This window comes from Aphelocoma coerulescens, chromosome 1 (assembly GCF_041296385.1).
Source record: "Aphelocoma coerulescens isolate FSJ_1873_10779 chromosome 1, UR_Acoe_1.0, whole genome shotgun sequence".
Taxonomy (NCBI): domain Eukaryota; kingdom Metazoa; phylum Chordata; class Aves; order Passeriformes; family Corvidae; genus Aphelocoma; species Aphelocoma coerulescens.
This window is the reverse complement of record NC_091013.1, coordinates 101,043,294-101,068,834: the sequence shown is the minus strand read 5'-3', so window position 1 is coordinate 101,068,834 and position 25,541 is coordinate 101,043,294. Positions and strand designations below refer to the sequence as shown.

The 25,541-nt window shown below is 42.5% G+C and overlaps 1 protein-coding gene and 1 long non-coding RNA gene across 2 annotated transcripts; one reads left to right on the top strand and one right to left on the bottom strand.

Moving 5' to 3' along the window:
• Nucleotides 1–12,148: 12,148 nt before the first annotated feature.
• LNP1 (leukemia NUP98 fusion partner 1) lies at nucleotides 12,149–22,370 on the bottom strand. The gene is made up of 3 exons (XM_069021475.1): nucleotides 22,212–22,370; nucleotides 15,790–16,032; nucleotides 12,149–13,762 (listed from the first exon to the last, which is right to left on the bottom strand). Exons 1-3 carry the CDS (start codon nucleotides 22,359–22,361, stop codon nucleotides 13,562–13,564), a joined length of 594 nt encoding a protein of 197 aa, XP_068877576.1. The 5' UTR covers nucleotides 22,362–22,370; the 3' UTR covers nucleotides 12,149–13,561.
• On the top strand, nucleotides 21,632–25,535 carry LOC138113325 (uncharacterized). The gene is made up of 3 exons (XR_011152108.1): nucleotides 21,632–21,728; nucleotides 23,824–24,672; nucleotides 25,223–25,535. It is a non-coding gene; the product is annotated as an uncharacterized lncRNA (long non-coding RNA).
• The last annotated feature ends 6 nt before the right edge of the window (nucleotides 25,536–25,541 follow it).

Sequence of the window (25,541 nt, the reverse complement as noted above, 5' to 3'; positions counted from 1 at the left end):
ATACTGATAATTGTAATTACCTCATCTATTTACCACCGGTTTGATGCTTGTCTTGGCAGTGGAGCAAGAATCACTTCCTGGGATTCCTCATTTCCATCCACAATTACGATGACTTAAAGGTCATTCTAAATGATAACCAATGTTGCCAGTGTAAAAAACTCTGATTAGCTTCCCCGGAACCGTGCAGGGATTCTGCAGTTCTGCCGGTCAGTGTGCATCAAAGTAACCACAGAGAAGGGCGTGCACAGAATGTTCTACAAAACTGATGGAGACCATGGAAATAACAGAGCATCTTCTGCATTTTTTTACCTAAGGTCAACAAAAGGCCAACAGTGCTGCCACATTCAGTCAAGCTCAGACCTTCCTTCATTTTCATCTTACTCTTTTTGCCTTATTCCAAAGTTAGTTAGGAAATTAATTCACTACTCCTCTTGCAAACTTAGGATACATGCTTGACACACAGGCACGAAATCAAGCTCTTCCCTTGCTGGAGGAATAGAGCATCCAAACAGAACTTTTGTTTGGTTGCTGATATTGAGCATTAAACTGAAGCAAGGAACTAAAATACTAATTCATGGCAAAGCTTAAATGCTGTAAGATGAATTTGCAAGTAGTGCTTGAACCACTTTCCACAGGACTTAATGAAAAATCACATGGTCAAATGTCTGTGGCTCCAAGACTCACAGGCCTATTACATCACTTTTAATGTGGTGTCTAGTGTTTTTACTTCATCAGAGTTATCACAGATAACAGGCACTAACATCAACCATGAAGTCACACACCTATGCCTTGATCCAAATAATTCATGAGCACATTAAAGACAAATTAGAGCTCTGGATGTTTTAGGATTATTGTAACATCTGCATTTTGGTCCAGAAGGCAGGAGAGCACCTGGGAGCAGGCGAGCTGGTTTCAGCCTAGGCACCTGGGGGAACAGTATTTTACATGTCCATGACTTGTTTCTGGGTGAAAACTGAAGTAAAATGTTGATCTACTCCCCTGGACACTTGGAGTCCAAGGGTTGCTGTTTGTAGGTATCTTTGTAGCACCGCATCTAATTTATAGCTGAGGGAGTGAAGGCCCTCCCACTCTACGTGAAGAGCAGGTTCAGGACCATGTGATGAAGGGGAATAGCCACGAGTGTCTGGGACCTGATGAGATACATCTCAGGGTCCTGAGGCAACTAGCTGATGTTGCCAAGCCACTCTCCATAATATTTGAAAAGTCATGGTGGTCAGGCAAAATCCCCAGTGACTGGAAAAAACAGAAACATTGCTCCCATTTTTAAAAAGGGGAGAAAGGAAGATATGAGGAATTCTTTACTCAGAATTCTTGACTGTGAGGGTGCTGAGGCACTGGCACAGGTTGCCCAGAGAAGCTGTGGATGCCCCATCCCTGAAGGTGTTCAAGGCCAGGCTGGATGGGGCCCTGAGCAACCTGGTCTAGGGAAAGGTGTCCCTGCCCACGGCAAGGGAGTTGGAACTTGATGAATTTTAAGCTTCCTTCCAACCTAAACCATTTCATGATGTTATGAAATGTATCACAGAAGTGTGGCTGACACTGACAAAGTAATAGCTCTCTGGATAGAGTGCCCAGAAAGTTAAACAAATAATTCTGGCCTTGCAAAGTTCATGAAACAATTGAATAAAGAGCAAATACATGCATTGGCTATGACTTAAGGAAAAACAAACATAGACGTTCTGGTTTTAATACAACTTGTAACACCAAAATAAATAAAAAGTGAATTTGAATACAAAGACCCACCTTATGAAAATCCATTTTTTGGAGTGCTATTAGGGATATTTGCTCTTGGATGGATTTTGAAGGTACAAGTTTAAACCCATAAAATTTAAAAATGCTTCTAGGCCTAATCCTATCATCTGGGGGGGAGAATAAAGGTACTTACATTATACATGAAATTTTAAAATTTTTAAACGTTAATAATTATTAACTATGTTTATGTGTCTACTTTTTGGGTTTTTTTACGAGTAGTCTTTAAGACCTTTGTAAGAAACTTTCAAAAGGAATACTTTTCCCAAGTTTATATCCCATCCATGCAATTTGTCAAGCTGATTTCTAGTGTATAAAAATGTATCCCCCCTTATGAAAGTTTTTCATCTAGAAGAACATGCAAAAGCAATAATGGAGATTTTAAAAGTCAGCAGAGCTCAGCTTAATGCTATCTGCATGAACAGGGGAACTGCACTGACTGTAGGAGCATTTCCTGAAACAATCTATAATTCACAGGTAATTGGCTATGTTTCAAGTTGATCAGAGTCCTTTGAACTAGTTTGGCAATTTGGCACGGAGAATCCAGTGTAATAAAGCCAGAAATGCCAGGAGTAGTAACAGTAAGAATTTTCTCCCCAGATTTTCCTATCCCTCTATTATGATGATGAAGAACAGAGAAATCTGGGAAAAGCAGAAGCACCAGGAGAAAATAGTTTGAAGATCCCAAACATTTTTCTTCCCAGAGTTTCAGCTCCTGAAGCAAATATGTCTCCACACTGAGAGCTGTGCAGGTGAGGTCATCTGCAGTACTGTGCTGCTTTTGTGCACATGTTAAACCATGACACAAATGCATAAAAAAAGATTAAGCCCTGTCCCCACAGTGCTGAGCAAGAATTTTGCTTCTTCTTGTCTCATCAGGTATCAGCTGAATGAGAGCAAAGATTATTTAAAGCTGCAAATGTCAACACAGAGCTCTGAAACTCATCTCTGTAAATGTGGAAAGGCATTTCTCTTTACTATGCTCCAGCTTGTGATGCAAGTTTCATATTAGAAAGAGAGAGATTATTCACACTGAGGAAAATGACCTGCACTAACCTGGCATTTTTTGACGAAGGACAGTCAGCAACGGAATAGTCAAACAAGTTTACAAGGTGTGACTTCTAAATAGCAGCAGGCAGTGCAGAGCTCATCTGGTGTGCTCACTTGAGGTCAAATATCAAGCCAAGTCCTAGCTTTTCAGTAGTTCCAGAAACTGGGACATGGAAACCTAAGGCAGAGGACTGTGGGAAAACAGGGAATAATCTACTAGCAGAGGAAAGAAATGGCAGCTGAAAGAACTAGAAACTCTCCCTGCTTCTATCAAGTTCCTTAGTCACATCTAGGTGAGATATCTGCGTGTCTGGCTTATGGTTTCTTGTTTTTAGACAGCTGGTAGGAGACATTTATGTTATAGATTCATAGAAGCACAAAGCACTCAGAACAGCAAATGAACTCTGCTGCATCAGTTAGTTAAATCATAAAGTATTCTGAACAAATGCCAGAGCCAATGGAGTATTCAAAAAGAATTCATCAAATCATAATAAAAGGTTCCCAGTTCCTGGAAATAGTAGCTTCTCACCTTTAAGGCACACTGTGATGATAAATAGTCAGAGGCTGCGGGGAAGCCACCCCAGAAAACCTCATGAAGAAGCTGGCAGCTCCGAATTCAGCGCAGTGTCTGCGTTAGGTGGTGATAAACGGGGCTCCTAGTCACACACTTAGTCCAGGAAATGCAGAGACCAGCTTCATTCCCAGACACTGTCCTGTGTTTCCACTAAATGAAGCACTAGTCCTGTGGGAAAAATAGTATGCAGCCAAACAATTAAATCATGTCACATAATACACATTGTGTGGGGGAAGGGAGAAAGGGGCTGAACTATCCTTCCAAAGGCAGCCCGAGGTCTGGATTTGTCCAGCTTTTGGGAGTTTAACTTTGCAAACCTAATGGTGTTCTTTCTCTATTTTTTTAATGTTGCAATCTTATCTTCCTCATTGTTTTGTTAATTTTTGTTCTCTCAGTCTCTCTGGCTCACTTGCTGCGGTTCTGCACGTACCTCGGGTGAGTCAGGATAGTTAGCTGGGGGAAGACAGTAGGGTGAACAACCCTCTGGATAGAGACATGAGGCAGAAAGAACAGGATGGGGAAGCTGGCCAGTAAAGCAATGATATGAAAAACATCAGCTGTAGCCCAGCCTAAGGGAGAAAGAGGGAAAAACACTTTTTCAGGAGAAGAGGGAAAGTGAGAGCAGGAGCACAGCTGTGGACGGTGAGCGTGGAGCAGTGAGGAGGTTGGAAATCCAGTGTCACTACATAGGCATTGCCTCATGCAGCCCTTTTCCCTTGGCTCTTCTGCAGCACAGCAGGTAAATGTCCTTCTGCTTGCCATGTGTGGTTGTTGTACCAGTCTTCATCCCATGGGACACCAGGGCTATACAATCTCTGGAGCACAAATGCTCCCCCGGTACACACATTTATCACACACATGAAAGAGAAAGAGCAGTAATAAGGAAGGAGTCCATCCAAGTCACAAAGTTCTCTGTGACCAGGTGCAATACTCCCAGGAGACAAACACTTTCCCCATAGTCACTGTCCTCCCAACCAGCTCCTTACAGACATTGCCATGTGTCCCATCTCACTGGGAAATGGATCCTTTGGTCTCCCATCTATCACTTAGTGAAACTTTGGCCTCCCCAAACACCTGAATTTACAGAGCCCCTGTCAACTCAAAACACATCTTACAAACCAGGTCCCTCCCAAAGGCAGCTCTGGGCTCTCTCCACCACACTCCTCCCCAGGCATGCACTACTCAGACACCCCCATGGAAAAGTCCAGCCTGAGCTCCTGGCCCCTGATGTCACCAACCCTGCTCCCAAGCCAGGCACCAGGTCACAGCTGCAGAGGTGCTTCAGCATTAATTCACTTGGCTCTTCCTCCCCTTTGCTTTAATCCAGAAGTCCAGCCGGCACTGCCACTTCCACAGTGCAGACTCCCACTTGTTCCTGCCTTTTCACAAGGTTTCCCACAGAATGGGAATGTCCATCTGACCATGGGTTATATACTGACACAGACACCTTATCAGCATAGGCAGGCTTAAACATGAGTTTGAGCTCACAGGTCAATATTGGATACAAATGGGGTCACAGGCAATCAGCTAAGCAGCTCTGTAGGAAAAGGCTGTTGTAGGGAGGCTGGGGATTGATGGGAAGGAGGCTGTTTCTGAAAAGAAAGCTGAGGAAAAGCAGACAAACCCAGGGGCACCTTGAAAAGTAATAGTTTGTGGCCAGGCAGGGGGAGTGCTGGACAGAAACCCACAGTACAGCACAGTTCTCCTGGGACCTGCAGATATACAAGTGTCTAATTGTCAGCACATGTCTCTCTGTCTGTATATATGTATATATGTATATATGTATATATGTATATATGTATATATGTATATATGTATATATGTATATATGTATATATGTATATATGTGTATATGTATATATGTATATATGTATAGTGCATGTATTATATAAATATGCATAAAATGTTATTTTGTACCTTGGTGCATAGGCACAATGAAAATGAAATGACCAACTAATTTAGTAAACCAGTGATTAGTGTAAAAGGGAAAGAAGGTCAATTCTGATTCTGTGTCTTCTGCTGAAGTTCCCAGCCAAATCATCCTCTTTCAATTACTATTAGCTTTGTTTTGACTTTGCTGTGACTTACTTTGTTTTATGAATACAGTTGTTTTACCTGCTTCTTGTTTCTGAGCAAATATCCGCATTTACTTGACAGGACATATGAACTGATCCTGCCAATGTGTCCATCTGTGCTTCACTTCACAACCATGAATAATCCCCCTGCAATTAGCATACTTGTATGTGCTTGAAGAATGAAGTTCAATATGGCTTTATGTGCCCAGATTTCCTCTTCAGTAACAGTGAGAGGCCAAGGACTGTGACTCAACATTGCCTGTGCAAAGAAGCTGAGTGATTTAAGACTCCTGCTGCTCCCCAGGTGTTTATTTCTCTCCCACTGCCAGCTGTACCCTCACAGCAAAGCTGCCCAACAGGAGAGGCATCCCTGCCCTTTGCCATTGGGGTTCTCAGCTCAGCAAAGCAGCACAAACCTCCCCACACCCTGGACTCTGAACTGGACTAGCCAAAATTGGGGTGGACATGTCACTCTTCTCACTTAACTGTTGTAGAAAGGTTGCATCTGATGAACAGAGATATTTTGAAATGTATTTTAAAATATGGGTTATTTTCAGCTAAGTTGCATGTGAAAAGTACTTGTGCTGCTTATAAGAATAAAAATGCTATTGCTTTTTCTCACTGAGAAACTTCTGTCAGAATAAACCTGGGGCAAGAAATGTGTTGTCTTTCCTATAGTAAGGACTAGGAGAGAGTTTCCCAAAATATTTTGTATGTTTAACATTTAAAATATGGAAAGCAGGACCGAACATTGGGACCAGCAAATCTCTTAGTGATGATGTAGTGATTGTAGGCAAATACCTGAGGAAGGTTTCAGAGAGGTGTGGGCAGGCAAACCACCTTGGTTTCTGGGTGCAGAGTGGAAGCTGATGAGCCCCAGGGTTGTCACAGAGGTGAAGAGAAGCTTGGCTGGCTGGAGGAGCAGCTCCCTGGGCAGTAGCTGATGAGCTGTCTGTGATGTTGGCCACCTGCCGACCCCAAGGAAAGCAGCAGCCATGGGGACCTCCATCCCTCTGCACCTTTGGAGCTCATCCCTTCCCTCCAGCCTGGGCATTCAGTGTGCATGGGGCTGGGGCATCCAGGGCTGCACCAGCAGCTCCCCAGCCAGCTAAAAGAAGGGGAGTGTGGGCTGTGCCCTGGAAATGGAGGGCAGAGGAATAGCACAGCTTGGGAAACACTGGCAGCAAGGAGCTGCCAACGAGTGATTCAGCAAAATGGGATCTCCAGAGCTGGATCAGGGTTTTCTGCAGACCACAGGGTAAGTACTGCAGTCCCTAACTAATACCAGACTAAATTCTGCCATGGGTTTCATTGTATTTTGATTTCCTTTATATTAAAAAAAGTCATATATTAACAACATAGAGCAAAATTTGACCACGTGGACCTGTGCTCTTGATGATGGTTGTCTCCTGCTGGCACTGTAACTATTTTAGACTCAAACTTGTGCTTGCACTGGACTATAGTTCATGTTCTCACTCAGTATGGACAGACTCCCTCTACTGGAAAATGGCTATAAACGTTATCTAGTTGATTAATGATCGTAAGTGAAAGAAATTGCAAACAATATATTTGGTAGAAAATGTGCAATTTTGATTTACGCTGTCCAAGGAACTGTAAAAATATTTTACTTCTTCCCTAATCACTGGGAAGGAGCTAGGAGTTTTTAGCTTCAAAGTTCATCTCTGAACTTCATAAAAATCCACACCACTTACACTAAACTTATAATGCATTAATCCACTGAGTAAAGTTCTAATTTCTCTTTTCTTCTGTATCTAGAATCAAGCCTTGAATAGTACCCCTCTGTAATGCTAAAGGACCCTCTCTTCTTGACTTCTTCATCAAAGGGGACAAGAACCTGCCACTGACTTTACAGAAGCACCAGGACATGACATGTGGGACAGGTTGGTTTCTTTAGCAGCAACTTTTGAAAACACTGTTAAAAGCAAGTGGAAAAGAGCACTTGCAAACAGGATTTTAATGCAAGAATTCCTGTTATTTCTTAGGAGTTTTAAGAGGTGGAGCTGATATATTCCCTTCAGAAATTATGATCCCTGGTCCAAGTTATTTGCTGGATCATTGATCTTAAGGAAACAAAGGTTACTATTGTTAGATGAAGTCCTCTTATCATCAGAATAACTTCAGCAGGATCCAGGTCAGACACAGCTTTATTTTTTTTCTAGAAGAATGTGGTATCCAATGCTTTCTATTTTTGCTTATTTGATACCAGGCCAAAGAGTCTTGAGATAAGATTTGTGTTTTAAAGTACAACCATAGCACAGTATTTATGCCTGTTTCTCTCACTCCACTCCACCTCACCAATGTGTCCCAGATGCCACATACAGAAAGAACCTCAAAAGGGAGGAGTACTTGGTGCTTAGTGCCTTTCCTGAGGTTATCAATATAGGCAACAACTATACCATATAATTTATCTCTATCATCATAGAGTCACGGAATGGTTTGAGTTGGAAGGGACCTTAGAAGATTGTCTGGTTCCAAGCACTCTGCCATGCACAATAAACCTGGGCCTCATCCAGCCCGGCCTTGAACATTTCCAGGGGTGAGGAGTCCACAACCTCCATGCCCTTGTGAAAAGTTCCTATCCAGATTTCTTGTAGGTCCCCTTTATGTACTGGCAGGGGATCTATGGTCTCTCCAGAGCCTTCTCTTCTCCAGGCTGAACAGTCCCAAAACTCTCAGCCTGTCACCACAGGGGAGGTGCTCCAGACCTGTGATCAGTTTAGTGGCTCACCTCTGGACTAATTTCAACAGGTCAACATCTTTCTCATGTTGGGGACTCCAAAGCTGGACACAGTACATCAACTAGCTGGGAATTAATAGAACTGATTGCTCCCTCTCTGCCATGCCAGCTCTGAACTGCAGCCATTGAAACACCCAGCTGCTTGCAGCTCCTTTAGAGCACTGTGTTCCCCTTTTCCACTGATACAGCTATTTAAGGAATGGCACGCTTTGTCTGCAGCAGCTTCAGTGTGGCCCACCATTTTCACCTTCGGTCTTTCCATCAGTACAAAACTTTGAAGACAATACTGAGGGGTCCCCCACCTTCTAAGAAGCTTCTGTAATATGGGATTACTGTGGCAGCTTCAACACACACACCTCTCAGTCACCAGCATTTAGGGTTTAGTCCAGACCTGTCCTTCCTCTACTCTCTATATTGCAAGTAACAGAAAATAAGGCCCTGGAGTTTGCCTTGATCTCTCGTTGTGAAAGCTGTGCATGTAGTGAAGTTCTGTGCTCCTGTCAGTCCCCAAGTCACCATGAGAAATTGCATGTGGATCCAAATCTTCTTGCTTCAACTGAAAATAAATTTTTATCAGTGTTAAGCATTCTCAGCTCAGAATTGCTTTGGATTAGGTAATCACATTGCAGTGCGTGCCATGAGTGAATGATGGATGTTATGGTTGATGTCCATTGACCAGTTGAGACCTGAATTATCCTAATGTGAGAATCCTTTTGTTCCATGCAAAAGGCATCAAAGGAATGGAAGATCTCAGAAGCAGCCTCATCTGCAGCTGTGGGTATGTAGAACTTGGCACAATGGAGAAGGAATTCATGAATATATATTTTGCATCCCAAATCCTGGGCTAAACTGTGATTGCCACTCCTGCACAGGTGAGAGCAGCCCAAAGTTACTTCGTTCTCCCTGAGGACCTTTTATTGCTGCTGGGACCACTAGAGCAAAGAAATGCCCCAATCATTCCTCTCTGCCAGGCATAAACTTGCCAGGCTAATCTAAAATCACTGTAGCTGCTTTCTGACAGACAAATTTCTCTGTATAGGAGTCCTCAGGGAGTAGACCCACTATATTTAAAATGCTTATGAGAAACATTTAAGATGTATTTTGTGTATACAGGAAGAGCAGTATATCAAATGAGAACCATTGCATAACGGTACAGGAAGGGTTGCTTTTCAAAGGACCAAATCTTAGCATTCACCTCATATCATGGGATATGGCTACAGGCAACCATGTCCATGAATCCTTCTGCTTGAGCTTTAGAGCAAAAAAAAGAGTTCTTTTTTGGTACTTCATTATCGGAAACAGGACAAATTCTCCAGTCTGAGGACTCTCTTTAGGGTCCTTGATGGCTTTTTGATGAAAACTGTCACAAGTTGGTTGGTCTTCTCAATACACCAAAACTCTGTCAGTTTGGAAATTGTATGAACTGAAGCATTTTAACAAACACATAAGAAGGACAAGAATGCATCCAGTATGACAGAATATTGATGCTCCTTGTATCACTTATTTCTCTCATTTTCTGTCTGACCTCAGGGACAAGACACAGCTGAGAGGAATTATCTTTTTCCAAAGAACTGTAGATCCTGAGCTGGGATTCAGAGGAATCCTTTTACAGGAGGAATAGCATCTGCCAAGCCAATCTAAACAGTGAAAATGAAAATCAACATGCTACAAGCAATGTTTTCTATGATGACTGGGTTTATTTTCACATTTGTTCTCGCACAGTTACCTAAAGCTCTGGCACAACAACTGCAGGCAGAGCATTCTTTATGAAGTTTGTTGTATTTCAGTGTTCAATTCTCTCATTGAATGACTTAGATTTTGGCTGTAATATCTCTCTGGAAATATTTCAAGACCTGTTTGTTTACAACAGTTTTGGCAGGAGGCTGTGGTAAGCTCAAAGTCCCGTGATTATGATTCATTGCTGTGTGAATAATTTCAGTTATCAATCTTGATTATATTTCTATGTGGTTTTACACTATTCACATGTACACTGAAGGCATTCAGAGCCAGGGCTGTGCTTACCCAAATACCATTTTTTGTGCTAAAGAACAAAAATCTGCCAATGAATATTTTAATATTTTTGTATTTATTATTTTGTTTCTTTTTTTTATGGGTATTATATTCTTCTTCAGTTATACATCGTGGTTGCTTTATTTTTATTTTATTCATGCATTTAAGTATTTCCCTTTTTTTTTCCAACAAAGGATTGTTGTATGTACATAAATACAGCTGTTACATCATTTTACCTGTGTGGGTTATGACATTCCATATACCAGTACATGGTAAGTTAACCAGCACTCAAAATTTAATTCATCCTCCAAACCACGCTGCAATTAAACAATACTTGAGAAGCAAGCATAAATATTTTGCTTTGGGAATGCCCACCTGACAGATGAGGTAACCACAACTGATGTTCTCTTAGCCCTCTCAGAAAACACTGGGGTAAAACTCACTCTTGAAAGGTTTGTATGTATCCACATCTTCCTTCCCACAGGAGCACTTTCTAGCTAGCCTGAAGTGCTGGAAGAACACACAGGGATTCTTGAGCATTTTACCAGACCATGGTCTTCCACTTGTAGGACACAGCAAGTTCAATATTTCCTTCATGGGTCCCCGAATCACACCAGTTTTCCTGCTTGTTCCCCTTTCTGTTTCATGTTTTCAATATTTCTTCTTAATGAGCATTTTGGTTATTTTTGTCCCTTTGTCTTCACTTCCCACTGAAGCCTGACCTCCGTCATGTCCAAGGTTTGGACTCTGATGCAACTTGCAGCCACCCCACTCTTGGAAAGGGCAGAAAATGCAAACAGTGTTTGCCCAGGAATGGGTGCTTGTGCAGAAACTGCCCGCAGCCAGCCCTGTTGCTCTGGGAATTCAGGATGGAATCAAGGCAGTGACCATTTTTTATGTCAGTTGAGACTGAAGTAGGGACCTACTGTGAGAATGAAAACCCTCTGGAGTCTTTCTGACTACTTGTATATTCCACTTCCTGTGGAAACAGAAATATCAGACATGCCATTGCAATCAGATTCCTGTTTGGATGTTACCTTCCTTCCCAAATTTGTTATTAAATACTTGTTAATTTCTGTGGAGAATTATTTCATGCTATCATGCAAGTTTCAGTCCTTCTAAGTAATACTATTGCCTCAGACTGGATGGGACTGAGCTGGAAAGGGCTGTTGGTCTAATCAGCCAGAATACAAAGCAAGAGAGAACACTTTTGAATAAAAAAAGGCCATTATGTGAAAGCTTCTGTTTCCAGAGTCACACCATGGGGCTGATGTGCCAGTTCAAAAGCACATAAACACTTACAGACTCTCCCATCAGAGAGATGGGATTTGGTGGAACATGGGGAAGCTGTTTGCAGGCAGAGCTGCCCGGCTGCCTCAGTGGACAGTGAGGCTTCTCTGTGCTTTTAGGGAGATGGTAACCAGCAAGTCAGAGGCAGCCCCACATGGCTCTGCTATTTTAGCTCTGTTTGGTGTTATCTTTCCATCAGGTGTAGTGTACAACCAGCACATTGGTCTGATGAACACAAGCAAATTCTGCTGGGGCCAGCTGAGTTAACCTGTCTGTAAAACAGGAGGGGGCAGCTGATGGCCTGAAATGCAGGCAAAGCTGATGCAGACACGGCATTCAGCTCTCCCAAGATGTGAGGACAGGCTGCTACCTGAAAGGATGTATGTGAGAGGTTTCATGTGAGGAACTCAGACACTGCTGGCCATGTTCTTTTCTATCCAGATCTTTTGTAATGCAGCCTTCAGATTAAGGTTGTAAAGGGAAAGTCATCTGTATGTAAGTTTTGGCTGACAGAAGAACTTTGTAAAAATTCAATCTGGATTGGGAAGGACAGGAACTATGCATAGGAACATTTTTCCATTATTAGATTTATTAGTTTATAATATATGTTACCAGATAAGAAGCAATTTACAAGCATCAGTAAGGGTTCAATTGCTTTCTCATATATCCCCCAAAGCCCTAAACAAAAAAATCAAACAACACAATCCCTTAATGGAGTAAGTGTTACAAAATTTTAAGGATGCCCTAAGTTTTTAAAGGGCTGAATATTCAAAAGTAAGGCTCTAAGGTAAATTAGTAAGATCTTTGTTAATTACAGAAAAATCACAGGAAGAATATCCATCAGACCATGACTTTTGCTCATGATTTCATTCGTCCTCACTCTTCTCTAACTGTATTATCCAAACCAGGCTTTCTCCATAGTAGGCCTGGGGAGTTTATTCCCAAAGAGAGCAGGGTTGTATCTGCAGAGAACACTGGCACGTTGAAGAAAGGTGGGCATAGTGGGATTGTGGCAGTGTGTATCTGTTTGTGAGCATGTGGAGATGAGATTTACACCTGTGTTCAGGAGATCCTCAGCCAGAGGAAGAGAGTTTTCCTAAGTCCTGCTTATCATAGACAGCCAGTTTGGCCCAAGTTCTGGAAAAGGAAAAAGGGCTGCAATGCCTCAGCAATCTCTTGAGGAGATTATATGGAAATATGAGAGACAGAACATCTCTGACTTTACTAGAGAATTTTCAGCAAGGCTCAAATTTTGATGAAGGAAAAGTAGAGACGTAGTAAAAGAGGTTGATAGCTACAAGGCAGGGCTATAAACTAGTAAATGGAGAGGGGAAGGCCACAAAAGAAACAAGGTGATGAGGGTAAAGCTGGGAGAAAAAACTAGTTGTCTGCCTGGGGAAATGGGACTGAGAACATGGGAGAGGGCTGGGAGATGCCACAGAAACCAGAATCATACTGCATAGGGATAGGAAAAGCAGAGAAGTGAGACATCGGGGAGGTATAGGAAAAACCACGGGCTTCTCTTCTCTTACTTACATAAATTGGGAGCTGAAAGATTGTCAAACCAAAAAGATATCTGTTTTCAAGACAAATCTCAGTGAATGTCAGGGGCAGGAAGCAGTGTATGCTGCTTATGTATACTTTTTTTTACCCAAACCTACCAAAAAGCCTGTTTTCCATTAAAAAAGGAACATAAGGCTTTGCATGGCTCTGTAATACATAGATGGTGGTCTCCTCTACAATGAACACATCCACGACTGTCCTGCTGCAATGCTAAATTTGCCTGAGACCCTCTTATAGTGGTTAATTTCTAACTTGGATCTTGCTACTGATACACTCCTATGTCAAAGGTCACATTTCTAATGACAAAAGTAAAGAAAGGAAGGTAGTAACATGGTGCCAGTGATGCAGTTGAACTTTACTTTTAATTTACAACTTAGGTGTTATTCTAGCTAATGGGCCTCTTCTAGTCAGAACAAGAATGCTCCCTCTGCTCTTCAGGGGGAGTGTTAAGATTGATGATCTCAATGCATTCTAGCTGCCTGTGCATACATAACCTTTCTGAGTGCTTGCTTGGGATGGAAACTGTTCGCTGTGTTTTGCAGGTACTTCTGAATCTTCAGCTTCTTCCCGCTCTCTCCTTGGCTCTGATTTCTCTCCCATTTTCTTATGAGACTTGCTTTTTCTCAAATGCAACTTTTCTCTTTCTCGTCTCTCCTTTACACCTTCAGGTTGCTAAAAGGCAGGGAAAAAATAGCAGGGAATTAAAAGTGACTCCTACAAGAACAAAAAAAAAGCTCATTATTTTATTTCACTATGAAACAAAATATTCCAGTAACCTGCCTCACCAAGACTGGCTTTACCATGATGGGCTGAAATTTAAGGCCCAAGGCAGTCACTCTAAAGCTCAGCAAGAAGCAACACACATGCTTTGATTTTATTCTGTATATGATAGGAGGGTCACCTGCCCAGTGGACTTGAAGAGGAGAGCAGACAGGAGGGAGAGAGGAAGGGGGTCTGAGATTTCAGCCCAGACTCTGTTTCTGTCCTTTCACTTGGTCCATCTTTATGTGCCTGAAAGCTGCTCAGTGCTAGCTGCAAAGACCTCACTGAAAACAAGGTCATGAAGGGTTCTCAAAGACACATCTATCAGACAGATATCTATGCAGGGAAGGAGATGAATTACCTTTCCCACACTGTTCACCTGTCTGATCATGGTGGTTTGAAATGCACCCATAGAGCTCAGAATGCAAAAAAATGCTCCATTTGGAGACACAGGTTTAAGCCCAAATTTCCTTTCAGATCTCTGACCAATTGCTCAGTTCTTTGAGATTCTCAAGTCTTTCACATCTCCCAGACTGCAATGGTGACTGAGGGAACGACAACTTGGTCTGCTTGAAAAACAGACTAAAATACACACCCCACTGCTGATTACAGAGCTGCATTGGAATCCAAGCTTCTAACTGGAACTGAAGCCATATTTAATACATTATGCTCACTATACCTAATCATACAACTATACACTCACAGACTTTCTAAACACAGGCATTTTTGAGAAATTATAAATGAGGAACCAGACAACCACTGGTGAATGTTGGCACATAAGGCAATGTAAATTTCCAAATGAAATCAACTGAAGAGCTCCTAAAGAGGAAAAAGAAGATTAGGAAATGCATTTGAAATTTTGACAATGGTGTAACAGTGCTGTCATCACCATAATTCTGCATATTCTTAGAGGACTGGTCATGCAAGGACTATAATTATGGGACTGATCATGTAATTATGCTGCTTATTGAAAAGAGACCCTTTTTTCCCTTTTGCTGTGCAGAAGGTGTTCAAAGAGAGCTTAAAATTACTTTTCCATACAAACTGTCAGTGTCAAGAAACTGAAAAAAAAAAAAAGATTTTTCCTTCTGTGGCTATTTGATGCTAATGTCAGGTGTTATTTAAGCACAACTTTTTGAATGGAGTGACAATTTGATAGTGTTCTTCTGATACTTAAAAGTGAGTTAGGATTTATTACCCTTTCTTCCATTGTGTGATACAGCAGATATTATGTATCACAATAATAAAAATATATTAAAGTGTCATAGACAAAAGATTGTTATTGGCTACTTCATCAATACACACCAGACAAAACAAATGCTCATGGCTCAGGGCAGAATGATGGGGACAAGGAAGAAATGGGGGGAGAATCCCCTGCTGCCTGCATGCTCTTTCAGTGAAATTATGTTCAGCCACTTACAGCAGTAGCTGCTGCTGCGGCCGTGTGGTGACACTGCAGAAAGCAGATGGATGGAGTCCTGAGGGGCAAGAGAGAAGCCTCTCAAACACTGCAGTGTCTGGCAGTATTACAGATAACACCATATAGGTTAAGTCAGGTCAGCAGCAGTGAAAAACTAAGCTGGGTCTTGCAGCAAAAGTGAAGCAAATCTGGGTTTATATTGTCATGTTCTGTTGTCACAGCCAGAGAAATCTCTGAAAACATTGCCATATGAGCCAGTGTGGTGTCTCATTTTGAGGATAAACATTCCTGAATAAGCCTAGACAGTAACACCACAACAAAAATCCTCACACTAATGATACAACTTTAACCTTGTTTGTGTTACTGTAGTAATTTGAGACCACATAATATGAGAAATTCCAACTGGAGTTTGTCTGCACTTCCCCCAGCAATGTCACAGCAATTACACAAAGGATAAAGCTGACTTGGTTGCTTGGACTTTTTTTTCTGTAGTGATCTTAAGTTGGTTGTTACCTACCAAAGAAACTGAGCGTTTGCTTTTGAGATGCAATTGCTTTTCAAAGGACTCTGCAAATTCCTGAATGGAGTTTGATCTTGTCTCTGGGCATGAGCTGTCTGCTGAAGGTGTTCTGCTTGCCTTCCTGTGGCAGTGGCATTTGACATCTTGGTCTTGAAATTCCTTGGAGCCCCTGAGGTGGCCTGAAGATGAGCCTTTGGCAGAAGCATGAAGTTGTGTTGTATGGAGGGAGGAAAGCTTGGCCTGAAAAACAAAAGGTCTTTGTTGAGTAATGAATATTAAAGCAGAGCACACAAGGCAAAATTTTTTTTCTGCCACAGAGACTCTCCAAACAGTGGTGCAAAGTGAAGGACCTTGCCCAGAATTCTGTATCTTTCTTTTTATGTGCAGGAGAATCATACTGCCAAGAACCTGCTTTCTAAAGGCAGCAGAGGCAGAATTTCCTATTACTGCTGGGTTTGAGGATCTAAGTTTTGGCAAACAAATGAACATTTCAAATGTAAAGTGTGCTGGGTCCTCTTAGTGTTCACTGACACTAAAAGGAACTGGGATTCTTCATAACCTCAAAAACTCAGGCCTTGCACCCAGCTGCAGTTTCTAGGCAGGACTCTCAAAAAGCATTACCCAGCCTTTTGTGGCCAGATGAGCCAGATAAGAGGTTTGATCCCCGGGTCAAATTTTCAGCATGGCCTACAGGCAGCCTGGATGCTTCATTGTCCATCTTTGAATGTTCAGCTGACTTCTTGGACACATTTGTCCCAAACTAATGAAGGAGCACTTTCAGGGCACTGAGGGACACATCCCAACCAAAGAAGTGGTAGGAAACAGACTTCCACAATTAGATTTGCAGGACTGAAGTAAGGAGGGAGTAGATAGATGTTTAGTTTCTGTGTGATTCAGTTTTCCCAGGCCTGGCATGCAGATAAAAGCAATTGATCTGCATCAGCTGTGTTTAATTGAATGTCTGCAAAGGAGATACAGAACTGCTGTGTCCTGCAGAGTCATGAGTTGGTGGTTTTACTAATGGACAGACCTGTAGAAGAGATGGGTGAGAAGGACACCACACAGGGCTGGGGATACCCCAAACCCTGCTAGCTGTTGATGCTTTTTCAGGATGAGTAGCTGAACACTGATAAGATGCAGATGGTGAAAATTGTGAGAGATTGGGAGGTACTGAAAATTACAGCCCTGCATGTGTCAGATTAAAGCATTCTAGGCACTGAGCTGCTGCATACATTTTTGAATGCTTGTATGTTTTGGACATTATGAGGAATTTCTTCACAGAAAGGATGGTTAGGCATTGGAATGGGCTGCCCAGAGAGGTGGTGGAGTCACTGTCCCTGGAGGTGTGTATAGAAAGACTGGACATGGCACTCAGTGCACTGGCATGGTGGTGGTTTGGTCAAAGGTTGGACTCAATGATCTCAGGGGTCTTTTCCAACCCAGTTGATTCTGTGTTTTGTATAAGCCCGGTGCTAAGTCTTCAGCTACCAAGTAACTATGAGAAGTTCTGCTGGCTTTAAGGGAACTGTGATTGTTTAACAAATGAAGCCTTATCCTACAGGTTCTGCAGGGCTTTCTAAGAAAATCCAGTAGAAAACCTTACACTCAGAGTAGGGTTTGTGGTGTGTGTCTTGGTTGTTTTGTTATTTTAACAAACGGGAAAACTAAACCAACTTGGTATAGCGTTCACATGAATCTACAAACCTTGGACTGCAAGGGACCTGAAGCAGGTCCTGCACACAATTTCATGCACTCTGGTCCAGATGCTTCTATAAATGTATTGGCACAACAGGAGCCTATGCAGCCTTTCTCTGAATAGCAGGGCTGTGCATTCATATGGCTTTGGCTACATCACTTTAGACAGGCTTGATGAGAGATGCTAAATATAATAAACCTCACACCCAACAGAAGTACCTAATAAGGAGAGGTTACAAAAAATATGGTACCGGTTCCATTTTTTTTTTCCAGGCATAAGCTTACTATGTCCAGTATTATGGACTGCCTCTGAGAGTAGTGTTAATGATTTCTGCCATGTCGTTTTTACTTTGGTTTCAAACCAGTCAATACAGCTGTAAGTTCTGTAAGGTCATATTGTATTGTTACTTTAGAAAGCATCAAAGCAATCACATTGTGCTCAAGGGATGGGAGCACACATGCCATGCCAGGCTCAACAAGCTAAATGTCTTCTCTGTCATTTTAATGGCATCAACATATATTCTTTCCTGGAAATAAAAATTGTCTCATGGTAAAAATCACTGGTATCTGTTCCTAGAGGGTTTGGGGAAAAAAAACAAACTACAAACACAGGAGGACAGCTGAAATGGGGGATTGTATTCTATCCTGTTTTGCAATGTCTGTAAATGTTTTCTTTTACTAAGACATTGCTTTTTAATTTCCCTTCACAGATAGAATTACAGTGAAGCCCTCAACAAAAAGACTGCAGTTTACCTACCAATATGGTAGCAATGTTCCAGAAAAGGGACAGCCTTTCCTCTGAAATGCCCATCTGTCTCAATGGGCTAAGGGTAAAGCTACACAGACAGGTCTATGCAATCATATTACTGTGACTGTGCCTTCTCTCACAGTGCTTTGCATGATACATTAAATTCTCCACCATCAAAATGGGGATTTTTTGCCAGTGCTGGGAAAGCCAGAAGCACCAAGGGATCTCAGGGATTGCTTCTCTTTCCCATTAGTACTTCTTTTTTTCTGTGTTGGGTAAAGGCCCCTCATGCTCAGTGTGTCTATTTACAAAACAGCTAATCTTCTGCTAATTGCCCATCTCAAACACACAAAAGGTACACAAACAAAAATAATTCACACAACAAAACTTGTTGTCAGTATAATTTGCCTTATCTCTTTCTCAGTTTCTGTTGTAGACAAGTTAATTGCTTACATCTTTTGGGCTTGATCTGAGAGCTTGCACAGCTGTCAGTAAGAAAATTAATCTTCAGTGTGTCAGCACAAGTGATCATTGTTTGCTGGAGTTTACACAATGTCCCGAGTATTTTAGGGATATTTTGGAACATCTGACATTCAGATGCTCTCCCATGGCTTCATTTCCTTCAGAGAAGCTTATAGACAAATACATATTTCTTAAAAATGTTTTGGTCTGGGCTCCAATTGGTCAATAGTAACAATATTGTGGTAGATCACTCTAAGTTTAGTTTAAATTAAATGTCAGTAACTTCAACAGCAGTCAGTTGTTCTGCTCCCACTCTCAGCTGCTCTTAGCAATTTTCTCCTGTGAGCAACGATGTCTATTTGAAGGTGGATACATGTATGGGGTTGTAAAACTCTTATCAGTTCTCCTTTGCCTCCAATCTTTTCCTTACATCAAAATGTCTGGGAAGTAAGAACTGTTCTGAACCAAAATGATGTAGGATAACTAGAATGTGTCAAGGAAAGTAATAGCTGGAGGCTTCAAAAAGAGTATCACAGTTAATTTGTCTAAAGTTTGCCAGAGGAACAAGTTAAATAAAGGAGAAGGAAACAGATTACTTAATTGTCCCCAGTTTTCACATTCAGTGTTGGCCCACAGCAACATACACAGCTCTGAGCTTTCCAGGAGAGTGGAGCTACATGTTGTTTCAGCCTGAGTGTGGAGTTACATATTTTAACCTGATTTGCCAGTGACCCAGTGAAGGATGAATATAATTTCGTGTTCCCCTCGGCAGAATGTGAATTACAATAGCAAAAGCATTTTGCAAAGCTCATCTCAGTACTATGTGTGAGGTACACCAAGATATTGGGGAAAAAATAATGAAAACTGTTGCTAGTTTGGAAGTTATTCTACAAAGCTTTATCCGAATTTGGGATGGGGGCTGTACCACAGTAGGAGTTTATTTTTGTCTCTGAGGTGGGAGCAGTGGCTTGAATGTCATACTGCAGGACAGGAAAAACTACAAAGACCAATACACCAGTTTGGAGCTGAAAGTGATTTTGCAGCAGAACCACCTTTTGTGCTGCCCTGAGAGCACTTAGCTGTGTAGCACCAAAAGGCTTGTGGGGCAGAAGCAGTTCACATGGGCAGGACTGCTCTGCTGCTGATGCCCTGAATACCAGCCTTGGATGTGAGACCAAGTGAGCTGGCAGTGCTCTTTTGGCCGTTCCACTGCACCTGCACAAGGAGCTTTTGCCAACAGCTGTGTCAGAACCTGATTTTCATGTAAACAGTGGAGTTATCTCAATTTTCAGTGTTGAGACAGAAGAAAGGGTACACTGTGATCTGCTGTGGAGGTACTAACGTTCAGAAGAGATGCAGTCTAATCTCAGTTATTATACCTCCTGATAATTAGCACTGTTCTGATAAAATGAAGACAATGTTTAAATAACAGTACCAGTGTTTTGGATCTTACAAAAGTTATAATTTGTAATAATTAATCTTACAGTAGTTATAATTTGTAGTAACTATAAAAAACCACACATCCAGGTGCAATAGCAAGCTACTGCTCTCAAAAAGGAGATGCTCTTTCTGGAGGTATTTCTAAGGCATCAGTAGTGCCCACTTGTTTAACTTCTGGCTTTGGTTAAAGACAACATGTACTAATGCTCTTTATTACCAACTACTCAGCTTCCAAATCAAGAGTTCATTTCAAAATGTATCTCCAAACCCTAAAATTCCCAAAAAAATCTTCCCGTCTCATTCCTTCAGCCAACTTCAGGCACTGAGAAAAAAAGCAGTCAAAATTTACATCTTCTATATGAAACTAGTGGAGCAAGACAAATTTGTGTGAAGCATTAATGTAAAGGCCAGACATAATTAAGTGCACACAATATCTTTAGCTCATTAAACAGTAACATCAAAAAATCACAGTCTTTCTGTCAGCCAACAATCTAAATTCCAGGTATGGATTCAGGAACACAAGTATAGCAAAGTATTTGAATAGCTATTAGCTAAATATTTAAATAGCTTTTGAACAAACTGAATATAAGGACATACTTCAAATGAAATGTCTGCACACATGAATACAGACACAAATATACAAGAAGATGTGCTCAGCATGTTGCTGAATGGAAAGTGATTTAAAGTACATTCTTACACTCCAGTTTCTATTGAGGCCTAAAGAAATCACATCTGCAAGGATCTCTGAGTGAAAAAAGTAAAATACAGTAAAGATAACTAACCTCCTCTCCCCCACCCCCCATCAATAAACATTATATATTCAGCATTCTGATGGAATACAGCAGCAAAGCTCTAGCTCAGAGTCTGTCTTGCAATCTGTGGCCGAGATGAAATATAACAGTAAATAACAAGCATGGCTGATCAGACCAGAAGTTATGAATGAAGGTTACCTCTCCAGCCTGTCCAAGAATTCAAAGAGGGAGGAAGTGGTTTTGGACTCTTTCGTTTTTCTTAGCCAATTTTTTTGGAAACAAAAAATGCCACAGCTTAGAACATGACAGCTGCAGTGGAGAAGAGCTTGCAAGGTGCAAACATAGAATGGCATAAAAAAATGTTTGGAAAAGATTAGCTGTTTCTCCCCAATGTACTAGCATTTGCTTTGTTGCAGCCATAATGATCTCAGGATATAAGTAAATAATGGTTTTTAAGGAAAAATAGCATGTCTGTTAAGACAACTGATTGTTTTTCCAACTGTCATTGGAAAAAAAAGGAGACAGATTTGGACTACCTAAATGTTCTTTTAAAAGTTGAAATAAAAGCAACAATCTTTGAATAAAGAGAGACTGTGAACAGCTGTTTTCAGTTTAACGTAATTTTGATAATCACTTAGTTGAGAGCTGCCTTCTGCACATGAACCTGCCCCTTTCCCAACTGTTTTGTTAGTTTAAGAATAAAGAATGTACTTCTACCTTAAAATCTTACTTCACAGTTTAGTAAGCTTTGTTTTGTATCATTGTTTTCAGAGTCAGATATTTTAAACCAGGAGGGACTGCATCCTCTAGCTTAAAACAGAAGTTACCCCTGAAAACAGGTAAGTCCCATGGGGTAAAGGGTAAAATTTTCTGAAAACAGTATACCTGCAGAATTAGGACCAAATCCTTTTAATACATATGGAGTTATACAGTTTTTCACATAAGAACAGACTCATTACAGACAATCTTGAAGTACACAGGTGCAAAATGTTTTGATCTCTGCCAGGTTGTGCTGAGCAGCCAGAACAACATTGTCATACATAGTTAGGCAGCTATCACACACTTCTCCTTACATTTCTGGTCCTGTCATCACTTACCTTGGAGTTTACCAGTCTTCCTGTATTCCAAGACCACAGAGGCCTGACCCTGGCAGACAGTTAAGTTCAAAAAGCAACTAGCAGCTGCCAGTAGGAACTCAACTTACTTGGCAAGGTGTCCCATTCTCCTCCTCATACATCCCTAGGGCTCTGCCTATGGGGATGGAAGTTATATTTATACATAAATCACATGCACCCACAGAGAAAGCTGCACGCAGCTCTTACCGGTAGGGATGCTCTCCTTTCACTACAGAGTCGTGTCTGACGTTTCTTGAGGCCTCTGCCTTCTTTCTCCTTCTCATCGATCAAGTTGTGGCCCCAGAAGCTGCTCATCCATTTTGCAAAGAAAATATCATCATCCTCATCATATTCCATGCACAGATGCTCCAAACTTGGGCGGGGGGGGTGGGGTCTCCCAACCAGACAAGGCAAAGCAAGGTCAAATTCTACCACCAGGCCAGTAGCTTCACACTGTTCTGCCAACAAGAGGAAGCAGAGGCACGGTTTCAACCACTCTTTCAGCACTCCCTCCCCAAAACCTGTCTCACTGCAGCCCTGGGCACCGTCTAAACATAAGAGCACTCTTTCTCATCTCTTTTCAACAAGGTTTCCTTTAACCTTTCCATTGCAGCGATGTCCAATATGACACTGCCGCAGGGGGCGGGTGGCAGGGCTGTGGCTGCTCCCTGTGTTGCTGCTGAGTGCCCCAGCTGTCAATACCGATGCAGAATTGCCCACAGTTACATGCCTGCAGGGGGCCTACACAGGCTCAAAGTAGGCTTGTGATTTTTGAGAAGCAGAATTGACATATTGATGTTGGTCAGAAGCTGGCACGGCTGCTTGCAGAGACCTAGCCGGCTCTGTGGGAGGGAGCACAAATGGCCCACTCTTCTGCTGTTGCTCTCTCTCTCCTGACTTCTGTTGCCTCCGCTCCTCCTTCAGTATTTAGGAAACATGGTCTGTCTAGGTAGAAGCCCTCCCTGAAGCAACTGCTCGTTCATTTTTGGGTTATGACAGTGTAAGCTTACAGCTGCTGCTTTTCACCTGAGTAATTTCATCGGCCCTATCAGGGTTATGGGAGGCCCTGACTCACTTGAATGCACTCAGGGTAAAAATGTGCTGGTTCCTCCTCACCAGCCCTGGGTGTAAGCCATACAAGCCTTGCCTACACCACAGAACAGAACAGGGCCAGGGATTGATTTCCGGCCCTCAGCTCAAGTATCTAAACTGACCACATGTACCCTATGTGGTGTTTGTGCTGTGGGTCTCCTCGAGGCTCTATGTACTGCACTGTGGCTGTAATACTTTGTTCTCATATTTGTGTCTCCTTTATTTCAAAATCTCTGATATAACACAGAAACTGTTGTGGCCCACGAAACTGTTGTTTGTACAGTATGAAACTGGAAGATGTGTTACATGCTTTGGGCAGGAGGACGAGGAGGGCTCTAAGGCTGTAGAGCCTATTGGGATGGTGCTGGAAGACTGCATGGGAGGAAGAGCCCAAATCTAACTTCTTACTGGAAGCAGTCCTTGGTGTGTGCTAGATGTTCTGCTGGTGCCCAGGCATTGCTGTGGAGATGCTGGGTTAGTCTTGACCAGAAATATGCCAAAAAACTTGCTGGTAATTTAGCATTACAGAAAATGAGTGGTCCAGCATTAAACTTTGCCATTTCCTCAACCTATTTAGAACTACAGATGTAGCTACAAAACTCCCGTCTCATCCGTGTGGGTGTAGGTGTGAGGTTTAAGTACAATGTAGGACTGCTCATTCTGAACAATATGGGTGAAGGGAACGATTGGTCATGGATGTCTACGTGCCCAATTTTACCTTGTCCAGGCAGGCAAGAGTGTGATTAGCAGAGGGACCTGAGCACACGGGTGTGCAGATGGCATCGCCTCAGATGTTCTGTATGGGAGCTTGGAGACACAACCACGCCTGCAGCAGCCTGGATAGGAGCAAGAGGAATGCCTGCAAAACAGCACAGTAAAAAGATACCTGAAGCAATCAAAAGTATGTGTAGGCTGATTCTCTGGGTGGGGAAGGACATTCCTGGCCATACTCAAACAGCCTGAATTTGATTTACATCCTGGAGGCCACCCATCTGTACAGGCAAAGCATATCTGAAGGCCTACAGGAAGCATCATGTGGGTGGAATTGAGGCTGTCCCAGCAGGAAGTTATCGACCTGTTGGATACATATTTTCTATTGCATGGTTCAGGTTTCTTCTTTACTGATGTGCAAGACAGAACTACAGGTTGCTGTGTGGGATACCAAATGCTTCTGCCCTGCTGAGACAGGTGACAGGGAGAACTGGGAGAGAGATTGTCCCACAGCTTTGTCAAAATATGTTACATAAATAGTAATAATCCATAAATTAAAGGACATTTCTCAAGTTGTTTACTACCAGACATGCAGATATACTGACTCAGAGCGCAGCAGGGCAAATTTTAGTTGGGATCCTGAGGAGTTTGCTTTGCAATCTTACTGCTGTTTTTATTTGCAGTCCTTTTTTCTTCTGTGCAATATGTGTCTTCTCACATTTCGCTCCCATCTACAATGAAATTTCCAGCTATGACTGGAGCTCTCTGATTGTAAAAACATGTCAAAGACGACTCCTCTTCGTCTTCAGCCAAGTGCTCCAGGGAAATAAGTGGTGACAGAAACACAAGGTTCCTCAGCCTACAGGTAAGGATTTTAACTAGGCACAGACATAAACATGAACAAAATTCCAGTATTGCATATTAAGTAATTTTTATGACAGATTGAATTAATAACTGGGAAGAAAACAGAAAGACTTAGTTTATAACAAGGATTGCTCTAAAACTCTTCAGTACAAAGTCCTAGAAAGTTTGAATCATCCATGTTAGCTGAAACTTCACAGAATTACAGAATCACAAGCTGGGTAAGGTTGGAAGGGCTCATAGTGGATCATGTGGTCCAACCTCCCTGCTCAAGCAGGGTCATCCCAGAGCGCATGGCACAGGACGGTGTCTGGATGGGTCCGGCATATCTCCAGTGAGGGAGACTCCACAGCCTCTCTGGGCAACCTGTTCAGTGCACGGTCACCTGCACAGTAAAGTTCTTCCCCATATTCTGGTGGAACTTCTGTGCAGCCGTTTCTGCCCGTTGCTTCTTGTCCCATTGCTTGGCACCACCGAGAACAGCCTAGATCCATCTTCTTGGAAGCCCCTCTTTAGTTACTTGTAGACACTGATGAGGGCCGTCTCTTCTCAAGGCTGAACAGGCCCAGCTCCCTCAGCCTTTCGTCCCAAGAGTCCCTTAACCGCCCTGGTTGCTCTCTGCTGGACCCGCTTCAGGAGCTCCACGTCTCTCTGGTACTGAGGAGCCCACAACCGGACACAGCACTGCAGATGTGGAGTGCACTTCTCGTGGGAGCGGCCCAGAACTCCGTCCGCACGGATCCCTCGGGCCCCGAGGCCACTCCAGCGTTGTTTGCCCGGGAGCTCCCCCGCGCCCGGCCCATCCCGGCGCCTCCGCCCGGGCTCCCTCACAGGCGCTGCGGGCGCTCCTCCGCGCCGGCAGGGGGCGCTGCG